This window comes from Panthera uncia (genome assembly GCF_023721935.1).
Source record: "Panthera uncia isolate 11264 chromosome C1 unlocalized genomic scaffold, Puncia_PCG_1.0 HiC_scaffold_4, whole genome shotgun sequence".
Lineage (NCBI taxonomy): Eukaryota > Metazoa > Chordata > Mammalia > Carnivora > Felidae > Panthera > Panthera uncia.
Window position 1 is genome coordinate 11,620,008 of NW_026057585.1, and position 13,051 is coordinate 11,633,058.

Below are 13,051 nucleotides of genomic sequence, written 5' to 3' on the forward strand. Positions count from 1 at the left end.
CCCCCCCCCGTCCATCAGTTTCTAAAGCTCAGTGTTTAAAAATATGTTTTGGAAATTTTTAGTGTATGGATAGTGATTCTTTGCTCTGGTTGTCCCTTGATCAATTTAACAATATTTGTCACCCCCATGTGGGAAAATGAATCCCAACCTGACTTCCACACTTAATTTGTTACTTCTACTAGTAACTAAAATTTGTTTATGCAATCCAGTAAATTCCAGTGACAGTTCCTGATTGCACTCATACACACTGCCTTTCTACCTTTATCTCATTCACCTACAAAAACAGTTGATATACTTTTTTGTTGTTGTTTTCAGCTTTCATTCTAATTCACTTTATCACCTGAGCCTTATAATTTTGAATCAAATTCCTTTTTCTCTCTTGGTCACATCTCTTTTCATGCAGCTTTGGACCTATTGAATTTCTTCTACATCCTTCCTTGATGGCTTCATTGCTGGGCCCTGTTTATAAGCAGACTCTGTAATAGTACCCAGATATCCTTCCTTCCTTTCTCACATAAACTGTTACTGCTTATTTTAAGTGGCGAGTGCATTGCCCCCTCTTCCCACTTCTCTCTTGCAAAAACAAACTCTAGCTGATTGATACAGGAAAAAAAGGTCCACAAACCAGATGTTTACAGTTCTAGAGCTTGACTTGGAAGAGACTCTAGCACTGTGTTTTAAAGTAGGGACTTATGGGTCTTACCTCTTAAACATGTGTTGAAAGCATCTGCTTCTGTCCATTTTCATCTCCACTTCTCTCCCTACCATCTCCTTCTCAGCCAGTTCAGATTTCATTCTCTCTCATCTGGACTACTGCCATAGTTGCCTGAATACTTCCTCTGCACTCACTCTTGCAAGCCTTTCATTTAATATTGCTCCGGTATAATCTTTTGGAGCTATATATACATCCTACTCTGTTTCTCTGTACCCCTGCTTAGAGCTGTACAGCTCCAAAGTTTCATGCAAAGACATAGAATCAAGAGAGAAAAAGGAGTTTGGCAAACTGCCTGCCAAGCTGCTTAATTAAGTCAAAGGTCTTACATGATCTGGGTGCTGTCTACCTCTTTAACCTCGTTCTGCATCATTCCCCTTCTTTTTTTTTTTTTTTTAATTTTTTAATGTTTTATTTAGTTTTGAGACAGAGAGAGACAGAGCATGAGCAGGGGAGGGGCAGAGAGAGAGGGAGACACAGAATCTGAAATAGGTTCCAGGCTCTGAGCTGTCAGCACAGAACCTGACACAGGGCTCGAATTCACAAACCGCGAGATCATGACCTAAGCTGAAGTCAGACGCTCAACCGACAGCCACCCAGGCGCCCCTGCATCATTCCCCTTCTTAATGTCTTCCCTTGTACATAACACTGGACTTTCTTTGTTCTTTAAATAAGATAAGTTATTTCACTCCATTTCATGTTTCCTTTGTTGGACATTTCACAACTCCAAGCCTAAACAGATCGAGGTGTCTTAAAGATCTCAGTGCACGCTGTAGTTCCTCAGGGAAATCTGTGAATAGACTTGCTTCTGTGTAGTTTGAGTTTTCTTTATTTGTATTCTTTGTGTTCTCTAAGCTCTGGAAACAAATTTCTCACAGTACTTCTTACAGTCTAATTTTATATCTATGGTTTTTAAAAATTTTTAGTTGATCTAGTTCTCCATTAATTGTAAGCACCATGGGTTTGTTCACCGTTGTGTATATTGCATATTTAGCACCTAACATAGTACTTACCACCAACATGTTCTCATTGTTTAGTAACTTCGTGAAGAGGCTAAGGGACTAAGCAGGATGGCTAAAAATTCTCTTGTGATTATTGTGGCCGTCTATATATTTTTATTATTTTTTTTAATGTTTATTTATTTTTGAGAGAGAGAGTGCAAGCGGGAGGGACAGAGAGAGAGGGAGACACAGAATCTGAAGGAGGCTCCAGGCTCTGAGCTGTCAGCACAGAGCCTGATGTGGGGCTTGAACCCACAAACCGTGAGATATGACCTGAGTCAAAGTCAGATGACCAACCAACTGAGCCACCCAGGCGCCCCTTTTGTGGCCGTCCATATATATATATATATATATATATATATATATATATATATATGTATATGTATATGTATATATATATATATTTTTTAATATATATAATTTATTATCAAATTGGTTTTGATACAATACCCAGTGCTCATCCCAAAAGATGCCCTCTTCAATACCCATCACCTACCCTCCCCTCCCTCCCACCCCCCATCAACCCTCAGTTTGTTCTCAGTTTTTAAGAGTCTCTTATGCTTTGGCTCTCTCCCACTCTAACCTCTTTTTTTTTCTTTTTTTCTTCCCCTCCCCCATGGGTTTCTGTTAAGTTTCTCAGGATCCACATAAGAATGAAACCATATGGTATCTGTCTTTCTCTGTATGGCTTATTTCACTTAGCATCACACTCTCCAGTTCCATCCACGTTGCTACAAAGGACCATATTTCATTCTTTCTCATTGCCACATAGTACTCCATTGTGTATGTAAACCACAATTTCTTTATCCATTCATCAGTTGATGGACATTTAGGCTCTTTCCATAATTTGGCTATTGTTGAGAGTGCTGCTATAAACATTGGGGTACAAGTGCCCCTATGCATCAGTACTCCTGTATCCCTTGGGTAAATTCCTAGCAGTGCTACTGCTGGGTCATAGGGTAGGTCTATTTTTAATTTTTTGAGGAACCTCCACACTGTTTTCCAGAGTGGCTGCACCAGTTTGCATTCCCCCCAACAGTGCAAGAGGGTTCCCGTTTCTCCACATCCTCTCCAGCATCTATAGTCTCCTGATTTGTTCATTTTGGCCACTCTGACTGGCGTGAGGTGATATCTGAGTGTGGGTGGCCGTCCATATTTAAAGAGATCTAATGAGATTTGAAAACTCTGACTAAAAAGATACAAATTTAATTTCTTTTAAAACAACTGTGTATGATAATATTCAGCAAAACAAACACATATGTCCTCAATGCCTACTTAGAGGAATTTTTCCCCTCCTAGGAAATTTACCCTCAAGGAAACTTGGAAGGGTCAAGTAAGCAGAAATCTATGTTAATTTCATAAGGCTGCCATAACAAAATACCGTACATCAAGTGGCTTAAAATAACAGAAATTTATTCTCTCAAAGTTTAGGAGGCCAGAAGTCTGAAACCAAGATGTTAGTAGGGGTGGTTCCCTTTTGGACACAGGCTATTCCATGCCTCTTTCTTAGTTTCTGGTGGAAACCAGTAACCCTTGGTATGCGTGGCTCATGGCATAACTCTATAATATATGCCTCTGTTGTCACATGGCATTCTCTCTTCCTGTAAAATTTATCCTCAAGGACACCTGGGAGAGAGGATAAGTAAGCAGGATATTAGTTCCTAAGTTTCATTAACTGCTTTTAGGTAAAGTTTACAGATACAATCAATATGTAATTTATAAGTTCTTTATCAGACATTGGCTCCTGACCACACATAATCTCTGTAATTTTTCTTGTCTTTGTCAAAAGATAAGTTTTTGTCTTTGATAAAGGATATATTTTTAAAGAGGATAAATGTGTCAAAGACTTTTATTTAACTTATTAATTCATGAGAGAAATACTAGGAATTACAAATCAGCTCAAAAGAGAAGTCAAAGTACCACACATTTATTGTCAGATAAGGAATGTAAAATAAATTTATGATGCAAAACTGGCCATTATTCACAGGGTAATAATTAATAGCATTCAAAAGGACACAGTTTGCATTTATGCAGATGTGGATTATTTGTATTACTATCAGTGTTCTATAAGTTAACTTCTGTCTCTGTACATAACTTTTTTTTCCAGGTACAGAACACTTTAATCTAGCTTATGCAAGGAATAGGTCTATCATTGCCCTTTCTAGTAAAATGAGTATAAAAGGTATAAATACCCTCTTTTCCATAAGTGTGAGTTTCTGTGACTTTCAATCAAGTTTCAATGCATTTGTGCAAAAGCATTACATAAAATATGCCCAAAGAACAATGGTTATAATAAATATGAATAGAATTCTCTTCTGTTCTCTTCCTTTACTCTTCTTCCCTGTGAACAAATATAGAACTATTCTACACCTCAAAGGATGGTTTGTTTCATTTTCAAAAGCCGTATGCAAAATATTTACCTATGAATTCTAAGCTACACATAGCTTTATTATTACAGAAGTTTTCTGTGAAAAGTAGCCTCATCCAAGCCAAGTAAAATCCACATTTGTGTAGAACTATACCCAGAGGCTCTAGCATTCCATAGGAAGAATGCTGTCTGACCTATTTCAAGATCTTTTGCTGTTTCTCTGGTCTCAAAAATATGACAAAATTTAATGTACAAGCTGAAGCACTGCCAGTTAAATATTCCTGCCAGTTTTATATTCCTTTATTATAACTATAAAAATATAGTAATAAATGTTCTCCATTTTTTATTTTTACTTTTTAAGTCACAGGGTTTTATTGATGGGACTGTGTACTCGTCCCAGATGGTCATCAATCAGGTTCTATCTCTAACATCATCACGATATGAGAATATTTTTAAGGGGAAAAGTTCACCCATATTCCTTCTCATAGCCCTAAAATAGTTAATTTCATTTTTGTCTATATTTTTCCAGCCTTTATCCATACGTACAGATAAATTCCCATATGAAGATAAGATAGTACCATTTTGTTTTATTTTTTATTATTTTTTGTATTGTTTTACAGGTGCTGAAGGGTTTTTTTTCTGTTACCCAAAGTGGAAATGACAATGCATTTTTTTCCCTTCTCAGTACTCATAACTCATTGCCAGTTATAACACCGCAAACTGGATCAAAGTAGCCTTTTCTCTCCAAAAGAAAACCAATGGCGTTGCCAAAAACGTTATCTTTTACTTCTTTATACTGGAAACTTCCTGTAGCTTCACCTAAGAAAGTTGGGTTCTGTATTTGTGAATTAGCACAGTTGACTGAAAGGAGGGGCCCAAGCCCTACCTCTTCCCTCTTGCTACCCCGTGATGCCCTCCGTGCCAGATGCTGTGCAGTGCCTTCCCAACCACATGAAATACAGACAGTGTCAGCTTCAAGAATTAGAGGGGCTCAACTGAAGGTCTTTGTAGGATTTTTGGAGAGCTACTCTTGTCACTTTTAAGCAGAGGGTATATGTAGTAAAAAGTAAAATGTAAATGGATACCGGTAAGAGTGAGGTAAAGGGGGAAAAATTATAATTTATGATAATCCCTTGTATACTTTATCAATACCAATCAATTAGAGCCAAGGTGGGGTGTTTAAATTTTTTGAGACTTTAAATTGCTTTTGATTTAAATTGGGTTTCAGTTGAAACTCCCTCCCTCCAGCTTTCCAACCTGCTAATCTCCCTTTGTTGTGCATTACTCTTTTTCTATAGTCCTTATCACCATCTAACATACTATGAATTTTACTTGCTTCTAAAGTTTATTATTTATTGTTTTTGCTTCTTCACTTGAATATAAACTCTGAGGGCCAGATGCTTGCCTGTTTTGTTCACTGATATATCTGAGTAGTTAGAACAGTGCTTGACACACAAGAGGCACCCACAGAAACATGGTATTCAATGAGTAAATGAACAACTACTGTCATATTTTCAGTAGTGGCATATGAATAATTTGGTTTACTGTAGTCCTCTGGCTTATGCTGAGTAGTCTAAGAGAGAATTACTTCAAGAACTAATTTTGTAGAATTCGCAGTATTTTTGCACTCAGTGAATGTTCTATTGAAATCGCTGGCTTGTGCTTTTAAATATTGTGTTGGTAATGTGTTTTGAGTTTACCTTATTTACTTATTTCTTCTTTCTACCTCTTAGAAAACAGACTTTTTTCCTGTACACATATGTGGAGCTGTGCTCACCTTTGGTATGGGCTCGTTATATATGTTGGTTCAGACCATCCTTTCCTACCAAATGCAGCCCAAAATTCATGGCAAACAAGTCTTCTGGATTAGACTATTGCTGGTTATCTGGTGTGGAGTAAGTGCATTTAGCAGTATCCTTTGCTGTAAAATGTGGCTCCACTTGGAAGGGAATTGAATAACAGAATTTAAGTGAACACTGTTGGCATATTGTAAGCAGGTCTTTTGTGGGTGAGATTCTTGGGTTAGTAAACTAAAAGACTTGAAATGTGAAATTCAAATTTTACATAAGACCTCAGTAATTGAACTAGGAACAAAGCTGATGTTTAGCCTGACCATACTCACTTCAGACATCTGAAGGATGAGTTTATGTCCTTGAGAACAATTATGGAGGATAGTACTGATTTACTGAGCAAAGGGGAGTTGACTCTACAGACCATTTCATAGTAATCCTCCAGGCACATTTTAATTTTCACTACTGCTATGTGACATCTAGTCTTTAAGAAAATGGGTTTGGACCTTGGTAACAAATGTATGAGTAATCCTTTGGGACCTTTAAAGTTATTTTTATTTTGAATGTAATTTAAATGCACAGGTCTTGTCCGAGATTCTCCTTGACTTACTTTTTTTTATAGTGCTGACTTCCTCATCATTGTTGCACAGTGGCAATTATGGCAAAGATGTAGACCAGAAACTCCATTGGGACCCCGAGGACAAAGTAAGAGCTTGGAATCTACAAAACTTAGTTTTATATTAAAGATGACTAGTTTGGTTGGTTTTGATGTATTCTTTTGTGTCATCACCAAAAATGAAACTTTTTCAGTAGAATAGTCAATTCTGTTAAATTAGGATTATTTACTATGTATGATTGAGTTTGTGTAGAATTACCTGTGTTATTCTCTCGCGTCTGATCAGTGAACATTTTCAAGACATGAAGAGAATCGTGATGGCAAAGAGTTTTCTCAGAAATTGTCTCTCCTAAATATGGATGTAGTGTACAACATACCCAACTGAGATCTTTTATTATTAGAAATCGTGTTTTCTGAATTATTATCTGGAAGTTTATTATTATGGACTCTACATTTGGGTTCCAGTATACTGGATATCTGAATGGAGATAGCATCTTTGATCCTGAGAAAAAAAGTGGAGGGACATATACTAAATAGATGATAAAATAAGTTCATCTGTTTTCACAAACCTCTCAGTGGCATTTCATTTTATTTTTAAAGAATTAGCCCTGGATAGGACATGTTTATAAGAACGAAAGAATGGAATAATTTATTAGATTCTTTCAGTTATTTTTTAAAAATAGTTTTTAATGTTTATTTACTTTTGAGAGAGAGAGAGACAGAGCATAAGTGGGAGAGGAGCAGAGAGAGAGGGAGACACAGAATCCAACTAGGCTCCAGGCTCCGAGCTGCCAGCACAGAGCTCAACGCGGGGCTCAAACTCACAGACCGTGAGATCATGACCTGAGCTAAAGCTGGACGCTTAACTGATTGAGCCACCCAGGTGCCCCATTCTCAATTATTTTTTTTATTGTATATATTTTTTTATTTTAGAGAGAGATATATGAGCAGAGGAGAGGGACAGAAGGAGGGAGAAAGAGAATCCCAAGCAGTCTCAATGCTCAGTGCAGACCCTGACCTAGGGCTTGATCTCATGACCCTAGGATCATGACTTAAGCCAAACTCAAGAGTTGGATCCTCAACCAGTTGAGCCACCTAAGAGCCCCTGGATTCTCTTAGCTATAATCCATATATTATTTAATGCTCTAAAAATGACACCACGTTTACCATGAGCATTTTTTACCTAAACATTTTTAGTGACATTTAATGAATCTTATGGTAGTGGGAAAGGCAGTAACTTCCTGATCATAGAGAAGTTCTCCTGTCTTAGTTCTCAGATGGAAATTTTATTTGCTCTGGATGAAATTTACAGTAGGTAAATCATTTAGGAGGAACTTTCTAATGTCTGTCTTTAATTCTCGAGCTAGGTTCAATAAATTAAGGATTTGGTTTTTTTCCACAGAAAGTTCAGATATGGAATTATTTATAAAATGTAAATGGAATTAAGTTTTTAAACAAATCCGAATTTAGATAGTTTATATTTACAGAAGAATTGTGAAAATAGTACAGAGGGTTCTGTGTTATCAATGTATTCTATACCTTCCCCTTTTATTAACATCTTTAATATAGCATGCTTGTTATAGTTAAACTCAAATGGACACATTTTTAACAAAAGTCTATAGTGTATTAAAATGTCCTTAGTATTTACCTGATGTCCTTTAATTTTCATAAGGCAGATTGGATTATAAATTTTATGGGTTTTTTGAGAGAAATTATAGATTATTTGAATGAAATTTCACAGAACTGTTCTTTTTTTTTCCATTGTCACTCAAGGGTTATGTGCTTCACATGATCACCACTGCAGCAGAATGGTCTTTGTCATTCTCCTTCTTTGGTTTTTTCTTGACTTACATCCGTGATTTTCAGGTAAGAAAACACAGCGTTAGATTTATGCAGTCAAACTTCCTGCAGGTGGAATAAGAGAAGTTTCTATAGGCAAGTCTCCAGCCTTTTTGAAAATTAACTTCATAAGCAGCAATGCCAGAAGAGGAGCGACTCAGGGAAATTGTTTCTGTGTTTGGAGAAGTAGTGTATTGTTAGTAAGGTATTCAACCTTGAAAATAGGGCTGTAGAACAAGTAAATTTGCAGAAACTTTTTCACAGAATTTTCATCAACTCTGCCTACGTTTCCTGATTCCTCCGCCTACTGATTCCTTTTAGAAACCAAAGAAAAATGAAGAACTTCTGAGTAGAGAAGCTTGGTTTTCCCAACTCTGTTGGTACTACAGTTGATACCTTTGTCAGTATAGCATCTGTCTCACTCTTGTTACTCATTAGAATTGATTTACATCCTCAATCCCATAAATGTTCCTCAGAACATATCGAAGATGTGATGTTGAAGACATTGAAGATGTCTTTAAGGAACAAACGTCTATATATAATTTTCTTTTCTGTTACAGAAAATTTCTTTACAAGTGGAAGCCAATTTACATGGATTAACCCTCTATGACACTGCTCCTTGCCCTGTTAACAATGAACGAACACGGCTACTTTCCAGAGATTTATGATGAAGGGATAAAACATTTCTGTGATGATTATGATTCTCAGGGATTGGGGAAAATGTTCATGAAAGTTACTTACTCTGCTCTGAAATTTTCAACCAGTTAATCAAGGCTGACAGTGACTTTGATGAACACTGATAAACAAGAGACATAAAGCCGTTTGATAAGTTATTTTAAAGGATATCATCAAGAAGAGCATGGGAAAACATTTATGCCTATACTTTTTTTTAATCCCAGAAAATAAAACCAAAGGACTACAACATTGTAGATTTTTTTCCTACTTATGAGAAACAACCAGAAGTGTACCAAGCAGTCTACAAAATCCAGCCTTTCATATTTTCTAAATCATCATAAAGCGTGTTTTGTTTGGAGCACTTTTATAAGAGACATTTTCCAGGACCCTGGATACTCAGCATTGCTCAGCAGCTCCTTCAGAATTGGGTTTTGAAGTAATAGTTTTACCATATCACTGCATTTCTTACAGTCTTTATAAAATTTTTTTCTTCTGGAATCCACTTATTAAGGGGAGCAGACCTGAATTCATGTAAGCACTTTCATTGCTTAGGCTTTGCACAAGTGATTCTGTAGGTGTTGATTTAATTCCTGCCATAAGGCCAAATACTATGCCAACTAGTCCGTCACACATCCTTGCAAGAGGTTCATGAAGCTTAGTCTCTGAAATGGGATTTTAATCACTTAATGCATGAGAGAAGTAGCTATAGGTAAGTTTACTTCAGTTGTGATCTACACAAAACAAGGGCTAGTGTTCATACATAAGGCTGAAACGTTGTGAGTAATAGCAGATATGATTAATAGAAGTTACCACAAACTGCTGTCAAGAGCTTCTTAGATTTTCATTTATATAGAAATTATAATTATTTGTAAAAGTAGTCTTGAATGAGCAAATACTAACCCTTTTAAACAAGGTGTGATCTTTGTAGGAAGGACAAAATCAATCCACAGGGGGGAGAGGGGGAGAAAACTAGGTACAAAATAGTTGTGATACTTGTATCCACAAAAACAACTTTCTCTCTCTCTCTGTCATGCAAGTGATTGGATAGCTTCTACTTGGATCCATATCTGTGCAGATAAAGAATGGTTTACAGATCCCAGAGAAAATTCAAAAGAAGAAAATGATCATCCAGAAGGTTCCCAGTGACTGGTTCTCAAAAGAATCTTTGAAGAAGATTCACAGGGTTTATCATTTTAGAAGAAATGATTCCATGGCCAAAATAAAAGATGGTGACAAGTTTAACGTATAAGAGGGAGCACTTTAAAAGAAAATGGTTATCTGGTGGAATTAGAAATCTCAATTAGGAATAAGTTTCTAGATATAAGACTGTGTAAATAATACTGCTGAAGACTTCTGAGCTAATAAGACAGAAAGTGGAATAAAATACTATTTACAGAGGTCACACAGTAGTGACCATGGGAGATACTTCAATAAATATCGATGCATTGAAATTTGACATCACTAAAAAATATTTGGATACAAACCATGAAAAATTTCTTTCATGCCTCTGAAAATCATAGTGCAACCACACCTGAGAAACACTGGTGGGTCCTGACTCCTGTACATCAAGGAAGCTGAAATTCAAGTTGTGAAGGACCACATATGGTGAGAGGGGGATTGATAGAATCAAAGTTTATAAATTACATGTGGTGAGGATGACACAGGAAGAACTTGGACTTACAGGTCTGTACTGAATATTAGGTTTAGAAATATGCACTAACACATTAAATTCTTATAAAACAAAAAGTTACTTCAATAGTATTTTAATCCCATTATGTAACTTTTACTCTTAAACATAACAGAGGGTGAAAATGTTAATTCAAAAAGGGATTATAAATAGATTTTTGAATGTGTGTTTATCCCTCACTTGCACTGAAGTAATGGAAGAGAACCACACCCTTCCTTAAAATATGACTTGCCTCCAATGTCAGTACAGAAGCTTGTATAAACAGATAAGGCATTCCTCCTCAATTCAATCAACGTTCCTGTATTGAATATTTAGCTTTAAGGATAGAAGGTTTTTAAGCTGACAAAATTAACAGATTCTATGAACTGAGTGTATTTCTTTTTTGTTCTGGATACACAGCAAAACTGCATTTCCCAGCCTCCCTTTCAATTAAGAATTGCATGAGACTGAATATTAGCCACTGAAATGTAAGTGAAATGGATGTGTTTGTTGTTTTCATATTAAGATTCTGAAAAAGGGGAATGCCCGTCCCCTTTTTTTTCCTCTTTCCATTCAATGGATATTATTGATGATAAGATTTTAGGAGATGGCAGAATCATGTGGTAAAAGGAACCTGAACTAGTCCACTTCTAATTTTAGATTTTAGAAAATCAAACAAGATCTATAATTTAGGAGCTCCATTTTTATCCATCCCAGTTACTGAGATTATATTTTGCTGGAATAGTGTCATATGTTGTAAGTGCTCAGTGGATTTATGAAAGAGAAAGAACTTCTCTTATCTCTTCTGCCTTGTCCTGTATAGACTCACTGTGAAATGAAGTTCAGTAAACATTGGCTTATCTTTATAAATCCGTGATTTATGTCTTGCTTCTTTTCAATCAGCCAGATTGCTAGTTTTAGAAAGAATGTACTCACTTACTAGGAAGATAAGAACATAGAACAGAACTAAAACAGGAAAGATCTTTCTGAGGCGTTGTGACTGTAAGCAACTGTATCCTCCAAAAGGCATGGTAATTTGAGAGAGAGTTCACCTCAGGAAGCCTCAGTGGAATACAAAGAGAAAACCTCAAATTCTAACTTATGCCTTTGGAATGTAGTGCAAAGAGAAACTCCACATGTTTGGAAAGCTGGCGATTTAGCTGAAAAACCAAAGGTTCTACTAAGTTCTCACCAATTCTCAGATCCTGCTGAAAGGAAATCTTCATTTAAAATATTTGAAGCAAGTGGTAAAACTAAACTAAATCAGCACAGCTCATCTCCACATCAACCACAGATTAGATTGATGCAGCTTCCCAGTCTAAGAGCCTGACAAGGAATAGGCACACCCTTTTGTGGAGGTAATTATTATTTATTTTCATACCTACTGTTCTTTTATAGAAAATATCCAGCATGCAGCAAGAAATTATAAGACCTTCAAGGAGCAGAGACATTTGATTTGATTCAGAGAGAAGTCAATAGAAGTGAACTCAGAGATTGCCCAGATATTGTAGTTATCAGAAGTATATTAACTATGATAAATTGCTGAAGGAGGTAGTAAAAAGGGTGGAAAACATGCATGAAAAGATGGGGGATTTCAGCAAATACATGTAAACTATGGGAAACAAAAACAAAATTCTAGAATATGATGTGACTACATAGGAAATGATTTGATAAACTTGGAAGACAGGACAATTGAAAATAAAAAACTGAAAATCAAAGAGAAAAGGGAGTGAAAATAAAAAGGACAGAGTATTTGAGTTTTGAAGGCAAAATCAAATGGCCTTGCATCTTGTAATTGAGTTTCACAAGGTGAAGAAAAAGAGAATGGCACGGAAGAAATGTTTGAAGAGATATTGTCAGAGAACGTATCCACAATTGATGGAAATTAACACAGAAAATCAACAAAAAAGTGAGACTTTGGAAATGATTAAAATTGATAAACACCTAGCAGGATTAATATGCTGAGCTGAATAGTATTCTCTCAAAAGCCACGTCCATCCTTTGGGGCGCCTGGGTGGCTCAGTCGGCTAAGCGTCCGACCTCAGCTCAGGTCACGATCTCACAGTTCGTGGGTTTGAGCCCCGCATCGGGCTCTGTGCTGACCGCTCAGAGCCTGGAGCCTGTTTCGGATTCTGTGTCTCCCTCTCTCTCTGACCCTCCCCCGTTCATGCTCTATCTCTCTCTGTCTCAAAAATAAACGTTAAAAAAAATTTTTTTTAATAAAAAAAGCCACGTCCATCCAGAACTTTAGAATGTGACCTTATTTGGAAGTAGGGTTATTGTAGATATACTTAGTTATGACATCATACTATATCATATTAAATCCAATGATTTAGTGTCCTTATAAGAAGACCATAAAGAGACAAAGAAACAGAAGGCTAAGT

At 36.4% G+C, this 13,051-nt stretch overlaps 1 protein-coding gene across 8 annotated transcripts in view; it reads left to right on the plus strand.

Moving 5' to 3' along the window:
* DRAM2 (DNA damage regulated autophagy modulator 2) overlaps positions 1 to 12,216 on the plus strand; it is a 25,354-nt gene extending 13,138 nt beyond the window's left edge. For 3 of the 8 annotated variants that reach the window (XM_049616594.1, XM_049616599.1, XM_049616595.1), the window contains 4 exons: positions 5,815 to 5,992; positions 6,494 to 6,576; positions 8,261 to 8,353; positions 8,887 to 12,216. In XM_049616594.1, the coding sequence (XP_049472551.1) occupies positions 5,815 to 5,992; positions 6,494 to 6,576; positions 8,261 to 8,353; positions 8,887 to 8,994 (462 nt within the window). In that variant the 3' untranslated portion in view covers positions 8,995 to 12,216. The remainder of the gene's footprint in view (positions 1 to 5,814; positions 5,993 to 6,493; positions 6,577 to 8,260; positions 8,354 to 8,886) is intronic. The other 5 variants (XR_007454653.1, XR_007454654.1, XR_007454655.1 and 2 more) reach the window with 5 other exon arrangements.
* The last annotated feature ends 835 nt before the right edge of the window (positions 12,217 to 13,051 follow it).